At 42.7% G+C, this 22,660-nt stretch overlaps 1 protein-coding gene across 1 annotated transcript in view; it reads right to left on the reverse strand.

Moving 5' to 3' along the window:
* SH3RF3 (SH3 domain containing ring finger 3) overlaps window positions 1–22,660 on the reverse strand; it is a 368,418-nt gene that overhangs the window by 42,615 nt on the left and 303,143 nt on the right. Inside the window, exon 8 of the mRNA XM_047069059.1 lies at window positions 13,068–13,402. Within this exon, the coding sequence (XP_046925015.1) occupies window positions 13,068–13,402 (335 nt within the window). The remainder of the gene's footprint in view (window positions 1–13,067; window positions 13,403–22,660) is intronic.

The raw sequence follows: 22,660 nt of genomic DNA on the forward strand, positions 1-22,660 counted from the left end.
GGTGGGAAAGGCCAAGTGGAAGCCCCTAGAACTGCCTCCACCCAGGAAAAGAGTAAACCTGGAGCAACACCACATTCCTGGAGACACTGCAGAGATTAATGTCACCATCAAGGACCGGAGGGATGCAGTCCCACTACATCCCCATTCAACTCTCCTATTTGGCCTGTGCTGAAGACAGATGGAGCTTGGAGAATGACATGGATTTTTGTTAAGTTCAATCAGGTATTAACTCTAATTGCAGCTGCTGTACCAGATGTGGTCTCCTTGCCTGAGCATATTAATGCATTGCTGGTACCTGGTATGCAGCTATTGACCATGCCAATGCTTTTTTCTCCATATCTGTTCATAGAGACCACCAGCACTTTTGCTTTCAGTGGGCAAGGCTGGCAATACACCTTCACTGTCCTACCTCTGGGGTACATCAGCTCTCCAGCTCTATGTCATAATTGATCACCTTTCTGTTTCACAAGATATCACATGGATCAATTACATTGGTGATATTATGCTGATTGGAACTATTGAGCACTAGGCTTATTGGATATTAGACATATTGGCAAGATGTTTGCATGTCACATGGTGTGAAATAAATCCAACAAAAATTCAGTGGCCTTCTACTTCAGTGAAACTGCTAGGGGCCCAATAGTGCAGGGCATGTTGAGAAACCCTTCTAAGGTAAAGGATAAGTTGTTGCACCTAGCCCTTCCCACAACCAAGAGTCCCAGTGCTTAGGATGCCTCTTTGGATTTGTTGGCAGCATATTCCCCACTTAGGTGTGCTACTCCAGCCCATTTACTGTGTGATCTGACAAAGCTGCTAGTTTTGAGTGGGGTCCAGAACAAGAGAAGGCTCTACAGCAGGTCCAGACTACTGTGCAAGCTGCTCTGCCACTTGGGCCATGTGATCCAGCAGATCCAATGGTGCTTGGAGTGGCAGTGGCAGAGAGGGATGCTGTGCAGAGCATCTGATGGGCTTCTACAGGTGAAATACAGCCCTTAGGATTTTGGAGTGAAGACTTGCCAAGCTCTTCAAATAACTACTCATCTTGAGAAACAACTCTTGGCCTGTTATTGTGTCTTAGTAGAGACTGAACACTTAACCCTGAGCCGCCAAGTTATCTCGTGGCCTGAGCTACCCATCAGGAATTGGGTGTTACCTGACCCACCAAATTATAAAGCTGGGTGTGCACAGCAGCACTCCATCATCAGATGGAGGTGGTATATACATGAACAAGCCCAAGCAGGCCCTTAGGCACGAGTAAGTTACATGAAGTGGCTCCAATACCCATGGTCCGGCTCCTGCTACATGGTCTTCTCTCTCCCAGCCTGCACCTGTGGCCTCACAGGGAGTTCCTATGATCAGTTGACAGAGGAAGAGAAGACTCAGTTCTGTAAGATATGCAGGCTCCATGTAAGCGTGGACAGTTGTGTGCTGTAGCCCCTTTATGGGGCATCCTTGAAGGACAGTGGTGAAGAGAAATCCTTCCAGTGGGCAGAATTTTGAGCAGTGCATCCAATTGCTCATTTTGCTTGGAAGGAGAGGTAGCTAGAGGTGTTACTGTGTACTGATTCATAGGCTATAGTTAATGGTTTGGCTGGATGGTTATGACTTAGAAGAAACATGATTAGAAAATTGGTGACAAGGGGATCTGGGAAAGTGGTAAATGGATAGAGCTCTATGAATGGGCAAAAAATGTGAAAAGAATGTGTGTCCTGTGTGAATGTTCACCAAAGGCTGACCTCAGCAGAGGAGGATTTTAATGACCCATTCTCTGGATACCAGTCATCCTCTTTCCCTAGCCAGCCCTGTCAAGTGACTATTGTTATAGGGTGGAGGTCATGTATGGGTCCAGTATTGTGGACTTCCACTCATCAGGGACAACTTGGTTATAGGCACTGCAAATGCCCATTCTGCCAGCAGTAGAGATCAGCACTGAGCTCCTGATATGGAACCATTCTCTGGAGTGAACAGCCAGCTACCTGGTTACGATACTGGTTACAGGGTTATGATACTGGTCTCCTTCCATCATGAGATGGGCAGCATTTTGTTCCTACTGAAACAAACACTTATTCTGAATATGCACTTGCCTTCCCTGCATGCAATTCTGCCCAAACTACTATCTGTGGATTTCAGAATGGCTTATCCATCATTGTCATATTCCACACAGCAATTGCTTCTGATCAAGGAACTCACTTCACAACAAAGGAAGTGTGGCAACAGGTCCAGACTCATGGAATTCACTGGTCTCACTTTCTTCCTATCTTAAAGAAGTTGGCTTGACAGAATGGCCTTCTGAAGATCCAGTTACAATACTAGCTGGGTGGCAATACATTGCAGGTTTGGGGGCAAGGTTCTCCAGGAGGCTGTATGTGCTCCAAGTCAGCACCCAATTGATGGTGCTGTTTCTCCTATAGCCGGGAATCAGGAGGGTGGAAATAGGAATGGCACCATACGCTGTTACACCTGGAGGCCCACTAGCAAAAGTTTCTATTTCTGTCCCCATGACTCTATGCTGTGTGGGCCTAGAGGTCTTAGATTCTAAGGTAGGAGTGCTTCCATCACAAGGCACAACAACAATCCTATTGAACTGGAAGTTAAGACTCCCATTTGACCATTTTGGACTCCTCATGACTGAATAAACAGGCAAAGAAAGTAGTTATTTTACTGGCTTCAGTGACTGATCCTTACTGTAACTATTTCAGTCAGATGTAGGGTTTAGTTTAGGGAAAACTGGGCTGTACTGCACAACAGAGGTGTGTCTCTTAGTATTACAATGTCCTGTGACTATGGTCAATGCAAAGCTACAACAACCCAGTTCAGTCAGTACTGCTAAGGGCCCAGACCCTTCAGGAATGAATATTTGGGTCACCCTACAGATAAGGAATGACAACTTACTGAGGTGCTTGCTGAAGGCAAAGGGAATATGGGGTGCATCATGGAAGAAGGTAGTTATAAATACCAGATATGACCAGTTACAGAAACAATGACTGTAATAGTCATGAGCATTTTCTCTTTGTTTTGAATATGTTTGTGTGTGTGTGTGTGTGTGTGTGTGTGTGTGTGTGTGTGTGTGTATAATCTTTTTCTTCCCTCTCTTATGCCCTTATCATATAAGATAAGTTGTACTGACTTCATATTATAGTATTCAAATATTTTTAACTTTATATCACGGTATTTAAGTTACAGGATATCAAGGAGAAAAGTGAACATTGCCTAAGGACTTTACATCCTTCTCTGGGGTAAGGGCTAGTGCATTTTCAGTTGTATACAGGATAGATGTATCATATTAGGCAGAAGCATAACTTCACTGTTGTATTTATTTGGATACTAAGTATGGTTTACAGAGATGGCTACAAGTGCCAAGTTGAGGGAGGGTGAATTGTAATGGTTAGTTCTAAGTGTCACCTTGGTTGGCTACATTGCCCAGTGGTTTAGTCAAGCACTAGTCCATACGTTGCTGTGAAAATATGTTGTAGATGTGATCACCAGTTGACTTTAAGTAAAAGAGATTAATTAGACTATGTGCCTGGATATATGGGTGGGCCTCTTGTAATCCACTGAAGGCCTTAAGAGTAATCTGAGGCTTCCTAGGGAAGAAAAATTTATGCCTCAAGACTACAGCATCAACTCTTGCCTGAGTTTTCAGCCTGTGGCGTTCCCCACAGGTGGGCTTGCCAGCCTCCACATTCAACATGTGAGCCAATTACTAAAACAAATATTTACAGCTATATTTCATATTGGTTCTATTCCTCTAGGGAATTCTGACTGATACAAACCAATAATTAATATTTTGATAGCAGAAGATATTATTCCCATCTTAATATTAAGCAAACTGAAGTCTAAGGGATTTGTCTAGGGTGATACAAAGTGAAGGAGAGAACTAAGAGTCCGAAGGCAGTTGATGCAAACCAGTAATCTAGCCATTACTGCTGGTATTACAAAGAGATCAGAAAGCAGTAACGTTTTCATTAAGTTGACCCATTAGGTCTGCTTGAGATGGACAGAAAGACTGTGAATCTTCTAAAAAGATTAATGAACTTCATTCTCATGCTATATGCAGATGTGTCTTGTAATTTATTAAGATATGGCCTGGAAATAAGCACATAAAACACCAGGTAAACAAAAATCAAGTCTGCCCCAAGAGTCACTTTACCCCAGAGGGAAAAAATGGTATAAAGTTCTCTTATCTGGAAGTGATGGCACAATTCCCTCGCCTCTACCACCACTGCCTGTGTGGGAGCACCAACAAAACAAAATAAAATCACAGCAAACAAAATGATGACACCAGCACTCTGTTCTTTCTCATCATTGCTCTCAGTTATGTGACAAGATGGAAAAGCACTCACAAGTTCTCTAGAATATTAGAGATGCTCCATCAAGCTGACACTGTCTGCCTTCTGGGAAGGGCATCCTATTGCATCTACTCTGCAAGCACTACCTTCTGGTGTGGTTTATGGGGTATGTGTATATGTTTTACTTTTTAACTGATTCCATCAGCTGAGTTTTTCCCTAGGCAGGGAAGACTATGAAAAAAACACCTTGTCTTTATGAGTAATATGAAGATATGTCATGAAAAGGGAGGTGATAATAATGGTAGAATTTTGTACGGTAGAATACAAACTTGCTATGAGAATCAAGTGCGTTCCATGGCTCTCGGCCACTTGCACGCCTACAATCTACATCACTGACCTTGCTGCCACAGTCATCTCTTTGTTGTCCAGGAGGGCTACATCATGTGCCACTAGAGTGTAAAATCCCCCAACAATCTTAATGAGTTATGGTGAACTTTGCCCTCTGGGGAGAATGACAGAACCCCCGTGGCTATTACTGGTAATCACAAATTCTTTTCCATTGCTAGTTTATTACAATTTTAAAAATGAATTTTGGTTTCATGCTTTGCAGTTGACATTGTTTAGGCTAAATGTCAGGTACAAAATTGACACCTAAGAAAACCCTTTATATCTATGTTTCTCAGTGGTCACAGAAAAAATAAACCAGAAAATGGAACCTCCAGTGGCTGAGGAGATGAATAATTACCATTTTACTCATAGATTACACCAATCAATTGAGGTTCATTTTGGAGCAGCCTACATCTCTCCATTTGGCAATGTTGTGTCTTTTTTTCTAAAACTGCAAAATCAAATGCCCTTTTCATCTTTTATTAGAAGTGTCAGGGATACAAGTTTTACATCTATATCTATCTCATAATTCTTACGGAATCTGACCTTCAATTATATCAAATTCTTACTAATCATTTCCAATATTTTTATTCCAAATACTAGGCTGAGCATTTGTGAAATTAACTAATTTACTCCTCCCCAAAAGTCAGGGTGGTAGGTGCTATCATCCTCATTTTACAGATGAGGAAATGGAGGCACAGAAAGGTGAGGGAACTTGCTCAAGGTCACATGATTGATACATAGAAGGGCCCTGATTCACATTTGACAGCTGTGCCCCAGGCACACCCTCTGTGCTCATTAATCAGTCTGTGCATTCTTTCATGCCCACATACCCTGGGGTCCCAATAGGAGAAGCTGTCCAATAGAGGCAGAGGAGAGGAAGCGGCCCTCTCCTGAACACCAAGGGGCTGGCTTTATTCCCACTGATGATGAGCTGCATGGCCTTGTGCAGGCCACCTGGCTACCTGGACTTGCATGTCCACATCTGTGCCCTGCAAGGGTTCCCAGTGCTCCACTAAGAAGACACCTGGAAGTGCAATGGATTGAGTCTCACCTCAGAACAAAAGCTGGGGGTTTCTATGGGAAAGTTGGGGGAATGGCCTGGCCCTGTGGTGCCTTCCTGGGAGACAGCCAACCCCCAAGAAGGCCTCAGGCTTCCTCTGAGCTCTCCAAGACCAGGGTGAGGCCACTGTCCTGTCCCACCTGGGGGCCTGTGCCCTGATGGGCATGAGGAAGAAGTTGTCATCTTGTCAAGTTGCCCTTGTCATCAGGGAAGTGACACTCTAGCAGCATGCCCTCTTCCAAAAATAAGTTTCTTGTAAAACTTCAGAGTGTTTTGACAGCTGGGGTTCATGGTTTCAGGATGCATTCATTTTCAGCCTAAAGATTACTCATAAGCTACATGTCAGCTTTCCTCATCCCACAGAAGGCAGCCAAACCCCAGGGAAAAGAGGAGAAGTTCTGAAGGTGTTGGGGCTCTTGTTGCCCACAGCAGTCAGAAAGGGACTCCCTGCCCAGCCAGAGTGCAAATGCCAGTGCAAGGGTGATCAGAGCTGCCCAGCATGAGAGTCCCTAGAAGGAAGTGGGTTTCCATAGCCCAGAGCCGACCAACTGACCACCAGACTCATCAGTGACTCATTTTTGAGGCAGCCAAGGTCCCCAAAGCCCATGATGATGTGCCATATGGGTCTGTGGGCCCAGCCATGCTTCATGAGTCACCCTCTTCCCCTGTGGCCACACCTGAGACACAGCACTGCTCTGAGGGTCTCTGCATATTGGGGCCTGACCTGTAAGCAAGCCAGGTGCTACTCTTGCCCTATCAGTGGGAGAACCAGGCCTACAGTGCAATTCAGATCTGGTGAGGTCAGCCCCCCACCCCCACCTCTGATAAGTGTCAACTGATGCAGCAGGACACCTCCTCACCACTGGCTTGGTTGCTGGGGCCCATGCAGCTAGTGTGTGACAGCAGGAGAGCCTCTGCCTATCTCAAAATTGAAAACACACTGGCAGCAACTGATATGTTGGTTATGGAGATTATAGCAGCCCCCCTTCCAGTCTGCATTTTAGAAACAGTACAAGTAAAGGCTTGCTTACTGCAGTAAGCCTAGTGGAGAGAAAGTGATTCATAAACCAGTGATTCTTCAATTTAGAAAAAACTGCCTGGTTGTTCTAAAGAGCTTCACCCTCAAGATTTCCTTTATATTTCATATTCCTGGGTTTTCATTGAAAATATAATTGTAACTCTATGTAATATATGTCTTATTATCAGTATATATATATATATATATATATATATATGTATGTATACACACACACACACACACACACACATATATATATATATGCTTTTAAATGAGTGGGATATAGATAATAAAGAACAAGTTCAAAGTTCATCTGCAACACACTTCCCATACTGGCTCTGCTACTGGCCAGGCCTAGCTGCTGCTGTTATCAGTCATCCTGTCAGATTTGCTGTTCCTTTCAGACCAGCTCCCCAAAGCCTTAATTAGAAAGGTCATGCTATCCATGTGGATTTGAGCAAGTGGTTCACTGTCACATGGGCTCTGGCTGCAGTTGAGTCCAGTGTGGAAAACAAGGCAGAGCCTCACACTCCCCTCTCCTGGGCAGACCCTACAGCCTCCTCCCATAGCTACCCCTGTCCTCTCACTGTGGGACTCCTGGACAAACCAAAACCACCCGAGGCCTCGGCCTCATGAGACTGGAGAGACCACCACAAGTCAGCACAACAGAGCCTGACAGAACTGACACAGGGGTCGGGAAACCAGAGTCCTTCGACTGGCTGCACTACTGATGCCATGTAACACCTGGTGAGCCTCTCAACATCCCTGAGCCTCAGCAGCATAATCAAAAAAGAGGAGTTTAATGAAAACATCTTCAGAGTCTCTTTCTGGTTCTAATATTCTATTACTGTGTGGAACTGAAGCTATTTCATCCATATGCAGAAAGTTAACTTTCTTCTGACCTATAAAGTAAAGAATTTCTTATAGTCATGGGAATGAAAACTCATTGGAAACAGTTTTCCCAATTACTTTTAGTTTACAAATATCCCTTTAGTCTACAAATATCACCAGATGCTTTCTAGAAGGAAGGTACTCTTCAGGGTCTGTTGATCAGGGCTCTGAGACTTTTTGGAAATGTCAGGACTCAGCACACAACAACCACCATTTTCCCCCAAATATACTGATTCCTACTGTGTGCTATGCATGCTGATCTAGTCTATTCTATTTCATTCTGTGCATTCTATTTGATATAAAAAAATGTTCATCCAAATCCACTAAATTGGTTTGGTGATTCATGAGTGGGTCACTTTTGAACATGTGGTTTGAAAGATACTGCTGTAGCCAGTGATCACAAGGGTACGCTGACACCAAGGATAGTATTAAATGGACATATGGCACCAGTTAGAGGGGCTGTCACAAAGTGGGATTCAGTTACCTGAGTAGGAAGAAAAAGACTGAGGGGCTCACAACTCAGAGAAGGGAAGGAACACAGCTAACCTCCTTTGATTAAATCTTAAACCCTATCTTCTTGCCTAATACCAGACTCCTCAATATGCTGAGCAGTGCCTAACTGATCTCAAGGCCCTTCCAGAGCTGTCTTGCTATCTCCCACCTGCTCCTGGGCTCCTCACCCTTGGACCACATCCCTCAGATTAGAAGGTCCTTCTACCTGTCAGGCAGAACTCCTCCAGGAAGCTTCCCTGTCCCCAGACCTATCATACTCTATTGCAGTTGTCTGTTTCCCAGTCTGCATCTTGGTACTAGACTCGGTGTTCCTTCAGGCTGGGGTGGAATCTTCCTTTGCTATAGACCCTCAGGACCCAGCACTCTGGCTGGGCCACACAAATCTTCCTTGTAATACACCGAAGAGAGAGGGGTGAATACACCGAAGAGAGAGGGGTGAGTTAGTGACTTCTAGCCAGGTGGCCAGGGAAAGCTTCATGGCTTCAGGAGGGCCACAATCTTCCACTTCCTTCCTCAGCACATCATTGCTGCTAGTCACTGACTGTGGCCTCTATGCCTCCGGATAGATGACTTTCCCCCAGAGTCAACCCGTAGGGATAACTGATCCATATCATCTGGTGCCAAGTGTTCATGAGGCCTCAGAAATAGAAAACAGTCACGGATGGACATGATAGGTGATATTTGATGGTTGTTTCAAGCACAAAAAGGGATTTTTTTAAAATGAAAAGGGGTTAACTGAAATATTACACATCATTCTTAAAATTCTCCCAAGATTTTCTTTCCACTCTGTGATCTGTGGGCACCAAAAGTTGACTCCTCAAGTTGTATCCAGTCCCTTCTTTAGAAATACTAGACCCAGGTCTTTGGATGGGAAGACCTCCAATGACACTCCCCAGATGATCGTAACCTTTATGACTTCCATATGCTAGGGTCTTTCTCATGTCTTGGGGTCTTCTCTGTGTCCTAAGGTTTCCCCCCATGGCCTGGCTGCCTCTACTGTTTCCAACCTGGGAGACTAGGAAGGAATCCATCCATCTTGGGGTACCCTGTGATTTCACAGTATACATCCTTCTCAGGTCTTCTTGGAGGGGGGGCACTCTTCATGCAGGGCCATCCCTGGTAGATCTGTCCCATGGCAGAACAGATCCTTGGTCAGCCCAAATGGCCCAAGGTGCTTGGAAGAGTCCCTAGTGCTGTCCAGAGCTCTGAATGAATCCTTAGATCAGAACTCCCTCATCTCAGGCCTGTCCTCTGTCTACCCTTTGACGCAAGTGTCAGGGAGCACTCCAGTCTTTAGCACTGTGGGCTCCAGGGCTGTGGCATAAGGGCACACTGCTGGACTGGGCACCACTGGAGGAAGTGGGAAGCTCTCCAGGAGGATGGAGCTGCTGTTATCTGGCAGTCCAGCCACAGGACAGCCCCTGTAGGAAGCCATAATACCAGGAAGATGGTCAGGAAGAGGCTCTGAGAGAGAGGCTGGAGGATGCACACTGTGACAAAAGCCCTGGGCCCAGAGAGGAACTCTGGCTCAGGATCCAGTCTATAGAAAGAGTCCCCACCCTGGCAGCACTTGAGTCTCTCTGGAGGCCTCAACTCAACAGCAGGCCAAGCAGGGCTGATGTGCAAGGCCTGCCTGCAGCAGGGCTGAGAAGCCCAATCCCAGAGGGTAGAACTAGCAAAGGGCCAGCTTCCCAGGGATCTCTGCACAGCAGTCAGCACACACGAGCCAGGTTTGAGGCTTCTTTGTACCCTACATGTGGGGACACCTGGGAATAAATCTCCCATGTTCCTAGGAGAGAATCACCCTGCCCCTATCTCAGGCACCAGTAGCCCCATAAGCCATGGTGTTCTCTCTTGTGCACATGCTTGGAAGGGGCCTGGATCGAATTCCAGAACAACTCAGCTGTGGACAGCTGTGGACACCTACTGTGAAAACACGTAGGTGCTATAGTCTCTGTGGACAGCAGGGCTGGGAGCTCCATCTTTTTCAAAGGAAAATTCACTAACAGAAACAACCTGGAGAATACTGCAAATTACTCTTAAAAAATCCTTTCACCATAATTAGACATATGCACATCTGTGATGGGGTTACCCCAGAAACAGACCTGAGGCCAAGTGTTGTGTTTTCAAAGTTGGTGACATCTGCTCAGTTGTGGCCCTGGTGGGGGAGAGGGGGCAGCACGAGGGTGCCAGGCCCTAACCCCAGCACACTTGACCAGCTTGGAGCACACCAGACAGGTTCAGGTGAACAGCCACTGTCTTGGCTCTTCCACTAGAAACCACAACTGTGGATGTTTTGGTCTTTACTATAAAATAGGAGAAATTCAACTGGGAATACAGAAGGGATTTTTTTTCAGACCACTGTTTTTTTTGTTTTTTTGTTTTTTTTTTGTTTTTGTTTTTTGTTTTTGCTTTGTTTGAGAGGTGAGAAATGAAAATCACACATGACATGTGGAAGAACAATATATAGTATTTCTCTACCAGGGTTTGATGCTGACGATTGCTGCTGTACCTACGAACATATGCTCACTTAAGCCCACAAAGTCCATTTCACTTCCTACTTGGGAGCAGAGCATGAACAGCACCCCCATGCTGTGAGTCGTCTGTGCCCAGCCCTGAGCCTAGCTGGATACAGGCTGGTGTAGGCCAGTGCATTTCTGCTGCCAAAGCTAAGTGGACATATCTGCTGCATTTCTTCTGGGAGTGGGGCTTCCTTCAAAGGTACCTTTCATCAAGAGGGTCCCTCTGGGTGTCTCCTGGACTCACTCTTGTTTGCTGATGGAGAAGAATTGTTAGTAGAGAGTAAACCTTGAGTGAAGATAAAATACCTGATAAATGTCTAACAGGCTGGGAATGTGGAGAGTAGGTCGAGCGCTGGTTTTCCTTAGCAACATGCTTAGGAGGTCAAGACGGCAAACAGTATCTTTCTCAGTGTAGATTCCTACTAGTTTGGCTCTACTGTCATGAGTCAGACTGAAGTTAGCCCTTTGTTTTGCAAACCAGACAGAGAGAATTTTTTGTCAAAGAACCAGAAATGTTTACAGAACTATTATTGTCCTTCCCTTTCCAAGTCCATCCCCTGTTTAAGGCCTGGAGGATAGAGTCTTCCAGGGAGAGTGTTCAAGTAAGAGGGTGGGCTTGTACACCTACTTCTGCCTCCTGATGAGACCCAGCTACCTCTCCTAACCAGGCTGCAAGGTGGAAGGGAGCAGGCCAAGACCTAAGGGATTTGCAAACAGACATGGACACAAAACACAGAACAACCATTTCTCTTTGTGCCTGGGAACCCTGTTGATCTCAAGGGGACTTGAGCTTTGCTGGCTGAGAGCACAACAGCAGTGGCTGTTACTGAGACCTCTTCCACACTTCTGAGTGTGAGAATAACATTCCTCCGGACCTGATGAGACAGGCGGTAAGGAGGCCTGAGCACTGATCTGGTGGCCCCGAGGAGTCTGGTGTGCACATATCTGAGAGGTATCCGGGCTCCTGCCAAGCATGTCAGGTGAGCTGGTGGGCATGCCTTTGGGGCACCCTGGGCATGTGGACTGGACAGTCAACACTGGTTTTGGTACTGTCCCCAAAGGACAGGAAAGGCTGTCCTTGCCTTGAATATACCATCTAGTGTTGTGGGGCTCACCAAAACCCTGGCAAGCACACTCTAGTCAAAAGACTAGTTTTATATAGAAAGGTTTTAAAAGAACTACACAATGTGGTGAAGCCAAGAGGGAATGAGAATAAATCATTCATACAGCAAGGCCAATGAAGAGAACAGTTCCCAGCTGAAGGTGTGGGTCTGAACTGTCTAATACAGCAATGGGCAGTGCAGTGGCCCATAAGCACTGGAGATGTCTCACTGGATTTCAAAAACTGAATGTGAAAAATGGCAAATACCTCATCAAAAATCTTTTAGTATAAATTACATGTTGAAATGATAATATTTTTGGATATTGGCTTTAATAGATCACACCATTAAAATGAATTTTGCCTTTCAATTTTATTGGCCACTAGAAGATTTTAAATTAGATATGTGACTTGATTTATAGTTTCATCAGGCAGCACTGATTTGAAATCTGGATTCTAATCTTGGTTAATCCAGTGTCTAGCTGGGTAGCAACAGCAAGCTCATTGGACTTGGATTTCTTTTGTGAAATAAGCTCAATATTCTTCACAGTTAAAAGAATAGCTGAGGGACACCTGGGTGGCTCAGTTGATTGGGCGTCTGACTTTGGCCCATGGGTACAAGTCCTGCATCAGACTCTGTGCTGACAGCTCAGAGCCTGGAGACTGATTTTCATTATGTCTCCCTCTCTCTCTGCTTCTCCCTCCTGCCCTCCCCCCACCCCCCACCCCCAAAATAAATAAACATTAAAAAATTTTTTTTAAAATAGCTGAAAATGCTGTCTACACCAAGTATGAGACCAGCATCTCCCTCTTGTTTCTCCGTAGAAAACAAGTCTGTCCCATGTGGTTGAACAGGCTGTGGATTGCATAGGGATGATACGTTGAAGGGAGGGGGTGCTGTTCACAGTGCACATAAGTAGATTTGTATATTTAATATAATAATAACCTGGTACTTGGCAATAAATATCTTGTTCTAACAAAATGAATATATTAGAGTGATTTTCCAACAGATAGAGCAAAGGCATCTTGAGGAAGTGATATCTTTTCTATAGTTGGGCCTGCGTCAGTCCTACCAGAACCTGAGGCCAGCCTGAATTCCACTCCAAGGACAGCTGCTCTGCTGGTATAACCTCCATCTCTGTCATAGGCCTGAGGCATCTGAGGGCAGGAACCTGGTGCCCTAATTCAAGCCTTCATTTTACAAAATGTCATTGGTGTCTGGTGCCAAAGAGCTACAATAACCAGCTGGGCCATGGCCAGGGCTTGCCCATGATGGGCCACTTACCTTCTCATTTTTTTTCTCATCTGGTCTGCATCCTGTGTTGGTGGGGCTGGATGTCGACAGGCCACTGACAGGCCCCCCTCCAGCCTCCCCGTTGAGGTTGGCGGCATTGACATTGGGAGGTGTGACGGCTGACGCTGCAGACGTAAGCGGGATGGCCGGCCGGGGGCACTGGGCCCCGATGACCGTCTGCACCTGGGGCTGGTGGATGTGCTGTGGGGACACCACGGAGTGGGGCCTGAGGCTGGCGGTGGGCAGGCGGGACGGGGAGTTCTGGGTGCGCAGGGGTGACACGGTGGCCGTTGGTCGGTCCTGAGCCTGGGCTGAGGAGTGGGCAGCTGGAGCACGGGATTGGAAAGAGAGTGGGGTTGGAAGGTTAGTTTGCAACTGCAATGCAATCGCAGCAGACTCTTTCCTTGGGCTCGTCTTCCCAGGGCTCACCACCTCTCTCTGTGGTCTCTCCAGACCTGGCCACACTCCACGGGTAGAGAGACTAAGGCTGAGAAATGGGGAAAACACATCCCATCTTCCCAAAGCCCTGCCATGGCACAAAACAGCCTGCCTGCAGGAGGAGTGAGAACATCTTTTCCAAGGTTGCCACAAGCATGGGCATGTTCCCAGTCTCCTATAAAGCCATCTACATGGTTTTCTCTGCTGCGATGAACTAAGACACTCAGAAGGTTTTTTTAAAATGCCCTTGTTAAAATGTTTGTGAAAGTAAAGCATGACAGAATCCTGAAGAAGCCCCAAGATGCCCCAGAACTCTTAGACACCACTGCATGTAAGGTGATCATTGCCAAGAGCACAATTCTGATTCATCTCCACCCCAGAACTATAACCCAGTCTTTTGTGCACACTTGGTACTTGACTTGGCTGAGCTACAGCCAAGTGTGTGAGGCAGCTTTAGCTGGTGACAGGCACATCAGAAAGGCAGCTGCAGCCTTGGGGAGAACCATCACTCCGCCCCCTTCAATCTGCCTGAGCTTGTTGCCTTGCCTACACATTGAAGCAACAGTTTATAGATTCACACATGAGGAACCACACAATGACAAATCTGCCCCCTACTGCCAGCAAAAATGCCTCCTAAGGATGTTAGGGGTCTAAAGCCATAACATTTGTAAAACTTTGCCATTTGAAAACATAAAGTTCCTTCTAAACACAACACCAAATTAAAATTAATCCTGCTGTAGCCTGTGCTAGTGATTTTGAAGAACTGTCTCCTTACTAATTACAGAAGAAACCTACAGGAGGACAGAATGAGCGGTGGAACGGTGACTTGTGGGCTGGGCTGGTGATCCAAAGGGAGACACAGGTTGTGGCAGCCAACACCACTTCTCACCATGGGTCCCATGCAACATCATGCAAGTCAGATTCAGTCATTTTTGCACTGTCGCCCAGAGAACAATTACACATCACACTGTCCTTATTTTCTACCATCAGAATTCGTGGCATTCATGGTTTTAGCAACATGAGAAAACACATGCGATAAAACAATATTCTCAGTGCCCAAATATGCCTTGAATAGATAATCTACTCATAAATCCTAACAGCGCTTCCCTGGCATATGAAGTAACCCAGCTCGACTAATGACAGCCCTCCACATGCAAGCCAGGCCTCTTCCTTCTGACAGCACTGCATGGGAAAAGTGGGTGAGATCTGATTATGTGATCCCGGGTTCTTCAGGACTCAGGGACTCTCACCGTGTCCTCTGTTTCTAGGAGGTAAAATATATAAAGACTTATTTATGGTTTTAAAAGTATTCAGGGTTTGGGGTGGGTTTAAATCCTCATTCAACATGGCCCCACATTTCAAAAGACCAACTTAGGTAACTATGCAGATCGATGAAGCCACTGGGGTCACTTAATCAGCCCGAGGTAACCCGTGACTTGGACAATGCTCCTGGGGCCATTTGTCTGCCTCTCCCCAGCTGTCTGAACTCTCCTTCACCCCAGCCCCCTGGCCTTGGAATGAGAAGTGGTGGCTTGGCGAGGAAAGAACAATCACTTGGGCCCGAAAGACTGCAGGGGCTGCTCTAGATTCTTCTACCAAGTCCCACACAACTCCCCTCCACCTCTGGCTTGCTTCCACATGCCTGCCACGTTGCCCTGCCAAACCCAATGTAAGAGGACAGGGTGTTCCAGAAAGTTCTAAGCCTGTCTGCCAGGCAATCTCTTTGACACCCTTCCCAGTTCTCTCCCTTGTTCCTCTTCTCAGCCACTCCAGCCTCCTGGCTGCTCCCCCCAACAGAGGCTCTCTGTCACCTCAGAGACTGCTGTACATACCACTCTCTTCTCCCCCAGAGAGCCACATGGCCCCTTGGTTGCTTCGGGCTGCTTCTGATCACCTCAGACACCGCCTTCCCATGGAAACCTGTCCTTGCTAACCCACCAAAAAGTGCAGGCTGCCACTCTGTGATCCCAGACCCACTTCCCCTGCTTTAATTTCCCTTTCCTCCCATGGCACTATCTGCTCTTAACAGTTTGTATGATGCACTCTTCATTATGTGTTCACTGCCCATTGCCTGTCTCCCCCCACTACAAGGTAAGCTTCACGAAGGTGGGACATTTGCTGTGTAGTTCACTGATATTTTTCAAACAGCTGGATTGGTGCCCAGAATGCAGTAGATGCTTGATAAATTTCTTAAATGAATGAACAAGTTTTTGAGAAAAGAGAACCTCAGCTAAAACATCTCTACAGATTTCACAGAATTGAACCACTGGAGAAGAAAAAAAAAAACTCCATGAGAAAGAGGAGCATGACTCATCACACTGGTTCATAGAAGAAAGTAGGGTTTCATTCATGATCAGTGGGATTCAACCTCAATTTTACCCACCCTGTGTCACCCAACCTCAGACTGACCTAGACTGCTATCTCTCTAGTCATCCTACTAGTTAGCAATGTCAAAGCAACCTGTACAACAGAGGCAAGCAGCTTGAGAAAATGCTATTATTGCACAGTCTCTGTTAGTCTTTGCCTCTCCTCTTTAAAGCTTTGGCAGGCTCCAGCAATTCTGGAGTGCCTAAATCCCATTGGGCCTCACTCAGTTCACTGCTATGTCATCCTGTAGGTGATTTAAAAAGAGTAGTTGAATGAATAAATGACCTATCTTACCATCAACATTGTCCATTTCTTATTCTCAAGTTTATCACTTCCAACTTCATGGATGAAATAGAACACTGGCAACTCCCCAAACTTCAGGCCAGCCTCTCTCTCAACTCATCCACATCTATACCCACCTTGCCTTCTAATCTCAAGGATATATGGTCCCAACAGGTCTACCCCTTCATGCTCATCTCAGTCCTTTCTCCTGGCTCATCCCCTTCTTGCTTGTATTAAATTTATTAACTTTCCTCCTGTAATTTAATAAGCAAGTTACAGCTCTAATTTCAAAAATAGTCCTTGTACTAGCCAGTACCTCCTTTTCCTGTTTTTCTTTATACCTAGTGTCCTTGAATAGTGTCTGCTTTGGTTCTTACTTTTCACTCATTTCTTTGCATGATCTGTATTTGCTCTCATGGCAGTTTTCATCTCTGCTTTGTGTTATGGATAAATTCCCATGTATGCCTTCCAGTGTCACTAATTCCATCTTTGACTGTGTCTACACTTGTTCTTTCTTACTTTTACTCATTTCTTTGTGTGATTTGTATTTGCTGTCATGGAAGTTTTCGTCTCTGCTCTGTGTTCTAGTGTCACTACTATCCATCTTTGACTGTGTCCAGTCTAGAAATTATGTCACCTATAAGGATTTTATATTTAAAATATATATTTTTTCCCTTTCCAAAATTTCCAGTTTTTTTTTTCATATTCATCAGTTTCAGATTCATAGCTATCCATCTAATTTTTCCCCTTCATACACCCTGTTTTTTCTTTGTTTTTTTTTTGGGGGGGGGATGATTAGATGTTATTCTTTATTTTTCCTTTTAGAGGATCTTAAATATACTGATATCAAAGACTTTTTCAGATTTCTTTCTCATTTCTCTCCCATTTCTTCAGTTTATTGGCTATCTTTTATGTGTTAGTGTTCCCCCTGTGCTTTGAGACTTAAGTATGCACACTCGTCTTGTGTATGACAGTCTTATTGCTATTTTTTCCTCAGTCTGAAGCTTCTGAATGGTACTCTGGGACCTCCCCCTCAGAACCAGCTGTAACAGGATGGTTTGAACTCTGGTCCTGTAGGAATAGTGCAGATCTTGTCTTCAGGCCAGAGCCAAACTCAGCTCCATGCCCAAGTAGCACTCTCTATTCTCTCCCATACCCCAGAGAGTAGCTCAGTAGTAACCATTCTTGAAGAAGAGACTGTAGCTGTTCAAACAATTGCACCTAGCTCTGATCCCCTGATACTCACTCACCAGGGACTTCCTGTCTATTTTCTCCTGCAGGAGTTGAAAGTTAGCCAACACTGCCTGCTTTTCACTCCAGTTAGCCAATGCTTCAACCCCACTTAATATTGTGTGTTCCATTTTGTTTAGATCCATAAAGTTCATTTGTAAAAAATTAAAAAACCCATTTCTGTGTTTAAAACAGAGAGAATAGGGGATTTCCACATGAACTCACTCTCCTATACTATCCAGGAGTCCTTCATTCACTTCTCAGTCTACTAAAATATGGTTTCTTACCTTCATTCCATCAAATATTATCTGAACAAGATCAATTATGACTCCACCTGGCAGCAAATTTAATGGACACTTTTCTGTTTTCAGAAAAAAGTATCCAATGACCTAGTGGCTTACTTTTATACCAGTATCACAGAACTTGGTTACTATCGTTTTATAATATGTCTTGAAATCAGTGTGGCCTTCCAACTTTGTTGTTCTTTTCAAGGCTGTTTTGTCTATTCTAGGTCCTTTGTATGCCTGTGTGAATTTGAGCAACAGATTACCAATTTCTACAAAAAAGTTGAGTGAGATCATGATTAGTATTCCATTGAATCTATAGGTCAATTTTTTTTTTAATTTTTTTCAACGTTTATTTATTTTTGGGACAGAGAGAGACAGAGCATGAACGGGGGAGGGGCAGAGAGAGAGGGAGACACAGAATCGGAAACAGGCTCCAGGCTCTGAGCCATCAGCCCAGAGCCCGACGCGGGGCTCGAGCTCACGTACCGCGAGATCGTGACCTGGCTGAAGTCGGACGCTTAACCGACTGCGCCACCCAGGCGCCCCAATATAGGTCAAATTTTTGAAGAATAATTACTTTGACAAATTAAGTCCTCTCACTCATAAATGAAGTATATTTCTCTGCTTATTTCAGTCTTATTCAATTTCTTTCAGCAATATTTGGTAGTTTTCAGCAGACAGGACGTCCTCTTCTCTTATCAGATGTATCCCTAACTAATTTATATTTTTCATGTTATTAAAATTGCTGTCATTTTTTAAAACATCAATTTGCAATTATTCACTGGTACTATGTAAAAATAAAACTGATTTTTGTATATTAATCTTGTTTCCTGGAACCTTGCTGAACTAATTTATTAGCTCTAAAGAAAGCTTTTTGTGTGAGTGTGGGTTCCCCAGGGTTTTCTATATACAAGATCATGTTATCAGCAAATAGACATAATTTTCTCCCTTCTTTCTGATCTACATGCTTTTTATAGTTTTGTCTTGACTAACTACTCTGACTAGAACATACAGTACAATATTGAATAGAAATGACAAGAGTGGATATCCTTGTTTAATCTTGATCTCAGAGGGAAAGTTTTTAGTCTCTCACCATTAAGTCTGAGGTTAGCTATGGTTTTCATGGATGCCCTTTATCAGGTCAAGAAGCTCCGTTCTATTTTCTCATTTTCTGACAGTTTTTAATCAGGAATGAGCATTAGATTTAAAAAAAAAACCCACATCTATTAAACTGACCATGTTATTTTTATTCTTTAGTTTGTTAATACAGTAAATTATATTGATCATTAAATGTTAATAAAAACTTGAATTCCTAGGAGAAACTCTGCTTGGTCCTGATACATTATCTATTTGATTGCTTAAATTTTATTTAGTGTTTTTACATCTATATTTATGAGTGATATTGGTCTGTAGTTTTATTTTCTTTTCAATGTCTTTGTCTGATTTGGGTATGAGGGTAAAGTTGGCCTTATAGAAAAAGTTAGGAAATGTTCTCCCTTCTTTTCAATTTTCTGGAAGTTTCCATAGAATGAATTGTATTTTTTCCCTTAACCATTAGACATAACTTAACAATGAAGCTACTAAGGCCTGGAGATTTCTTTGTGGAAAGTTTTTAACTAACTCAATTTCTTTAATAAATACAGGCCCATTAAGGTCATTTACTTTTTTAAGTTTGTTAATTTATGTTTTTTAAGAAATTTATCCATTTTGTATAATTTGTTGAGTTTATTGGCATAATTTTTTATAAGCCCTTATTATTCCGTAAAATCTGAAGTGATGTGACTTCTATTATTCCTGGTATTGATAATCTGTGTATACTCTCTTTATTCTTTATCCCTCTGGCTAGATGTTTACCAGTTTTATTACTGATCTTTTCAATGAACCAAATTTTGTTTCATTGACTTTCTCAACTGTTTTTCCATTTTCTATTTCATTTATTTCCACACTGATTATTTCTGGTTCTTTTACGGTTTCTTTGCTCTTTTTATTCTAGTTTCTTAAAGTAAAACTGAGGAGATTGATTTGAGATATTTTTTTTCCTAACATAGGTGTTTAGTGCTACAAATTTTCTCTTAAGTACTGCTTTAGTGGCATTCCACAAATTTTGATATGCTGTGTTTTCATTTTCATTCATTTCAAAATGTTTTCCAATATCACTTTTGATTTCTTCTTTCATCCATGGGTTACTTTTAAGTGTGCCATTTAGTTTCAAATATTTGGGGATATCTTTGTGTTATTAATTTCTAATTCATCTGTATTTTGGTCAGGGAATGTATTATGAAACCTGAATTCTTTTAAATTTAGAGATTTAAATATTATGGCCCAGAATGTGGTACATCTTGGTAAATATTCTGTGTGCACTTGAAAAGAATGTGTGTTTGGCTGTTGTTAGTGTAGTACTCCATAAATGTCAATTAAGTCAAGTTGGTTATAGCTTGCTATAGTGTTCTGTATTCTTACGAATATTGTCTACTTGTTCTGTCAATTATCAAGGGAAGTATTGAAATCTCTGACTATAATTGCAGATTTGTCTATTTCTCCTTGCATCTTTTTTTTTAAATTTTTTTTAACGTTTATTTATTTTTGGGACAGAGAGAGACAGAGCATGAACGGGGGAGGGGCAGAGAGAGAGGGAGACACAGAATTGGAAACAGGCTCCAGGCTCTGAGCCATCAGCCCAGAGCCTGACGCGGGGCTCGAACTCACGGACCGCGAGATTGTGACCTGGCTGAAGTCGGACGCTTAACCGACTGCGCCACTCAGGCGCCCCATCTCCTTGCATCTTTATCAGTAATTGCTTATACATTCTGAAGTTCTGTTATTTGGACATAAGCACTTAGTCCTCTTAATGAACTGACCCCTTTATCATTATGAAATTGCCTTTTATTTTAGTAATAATATTCTTTGTTATAAATTCTACCATGATATTAATATAACCATTTCAGACTTATTTTTAGTAGTATTAGCATGGTACATAGATCTCATTATTCATAGATGCTATATGTGCAAATTCATCTACCAGGTAAAATTGATTTGTAACCCCCAAATCAGTACCTGTGGTGCTTTTGTAGTCATTTGCAGACATGCATATACTAGCAAAAATTTTGAGTCACATTTTCCCTGCTGAAGTGCAACAGGATGAGGCTCTGCCCAGGGACAGAGATGGGAGGGAGCAGGGCAGTGCAGTGCAAGAAGCTCTGGCCCTGGGACTAACTGGACATGTTTGAATCCTGCTTATCACCTGTTAGTGGGGTGGCCTCAGGCAGTTCGCCTCTGAACCTGATTTTCTCTTTTGTAAAATAAATAGAATCTACCAGAATGACTTTTTTAAAATATTTAAGATTATAATCTTTGTGAGATATACACACATATATGCATTTCACTTAGGAGCAATGGTTCAGGATTCACTAATAGAGTGTCCATGGAAAATTTATAAAGTATAGCTACTGTGAATAATGAAAGTCAACTGTTTTTCTTGATCCTTTTACTTTTTATTGTTTTACTTATTTGTGTTTATGTATTTAAGTATTAAAATATGTTTTATGTTCACAGCATATGGTTAGGTTTTGTTTTTGTTTTGTTTTTTAAAGAATACTTGACAATCTCTGCATTCTATTTAAAGTTGTTTAGACCATTTACATTTATTTACATGATCAGGTTTAAACCTACACTTTACTACATGTTTGCCATTTTACCCATGCATCTTTATTTCTTTTCCTCTCTTTTTGTGTCTTCTTTTGAATTAATTGGAAGTTTTTGTGGTTCCATTTTACCTCCTTTGTCAGTTTATTTGCTGCAACTCTGTTTTGATATTTAGTGCTTGCTTACATCTTTAATTTATTATAGTCTTCCTACAAGTGATTCCATAACTCTTCACACATAGTATAAAAACATACTTATCATAGAATAATAGTATATAATAGTTTAGTATAATAGTATATTCCTCCATTCTGGTACCTTTAACATTATACATTTTGCTTTTACATGTGTTTTAAATCCTTCATTGCATTGTTTTTATTTTTGTTTAAACAGTCCGTTATAGTTTAAAGGTATTTAAATAATGAGAAAAAACATATATTTATATATACAGTTTCCATTTCTTGTGTCCTTCACTCCCTTCCTACATTCACTCCCTTCACTGTATTTCCATCTGATACCATTTTCCTTCTTCCTAAAGAATTTTGCCTAACATTTGTCATAGTGTGGGTCTGTTGGTAATGAAATCTTTTAGCTTTACTATGTGTGAATAATTATTTTGCTTTCATTTTGAAAGAAACTTCCCTGGGTATAGAATGCTAACTTGGCAGATATATTTCTTTCAGTACTTCTTTCAGTTACTCCACTATTTTCTCACTTAAGTGTTCCCAACAAGAAGTATACAGTCATCCTTATTCTTTCCTACTTTATGTAATGTAGCTTTTGTTTCCCCTTGTTGCTTTTTAAGATTTTATCACAGATTTTGAACAATATGATTATCATTTTCCTTGGTGTAGTTTTCCCCATGTTTCTTGTGCTCAAGGCCCACCAGCTGTCTTTGATCTGTGAATTTGCGGTTTAAATCAAATTTAGAATAATTTTATCTTTTATTTCTTCAAATAATCTTTCTATCTCACCCCTTTCTCCTTTACTTTGGAGATTACACATACATAAAGCCACTTGAAGTTGTCACTGCTCTATGATGCTCATTTTTAAAGTTTCTCTTTTATGTTTGTTTTTCATTTTTTATGTTTTTATTGCTATACCTTCAAGTTCATTAATATTTTTTTCAGCAATGTCTAATCTGCCACTAATTTTATCCACTGTATTCTTGATCTCACTGTAGTTTTTATATATAGAAGTTTGACTTGGGTCTTTAAGATATCTTCTAAGTGTCTACTTAATTTTCTGAGCACGTTATAATCTATGAGCACATAATAATAAATGCAATTATAATATCTGTTTTAATCTCTGCTAATTCTAATACCTGGGTCAGTTCTGATT

The sequence above is a fragment of the Lynx rufus genome, unplaced genomic scaffold (assembly GCF_022079265.1).
Source record: "Lynx rufus isolate CCGP_SWC_20201006 ecotype Redwood Valley unplaced genomic scaffold, mLynRuf1.p SCAF_8, whole genome shotgun sequence".
NCBI classification, from domain to species: Eukaryota; Metazoa; Chordata; class Mammalia; order Carnivora; family Felidae; genus Lynx; species Lynx rufus.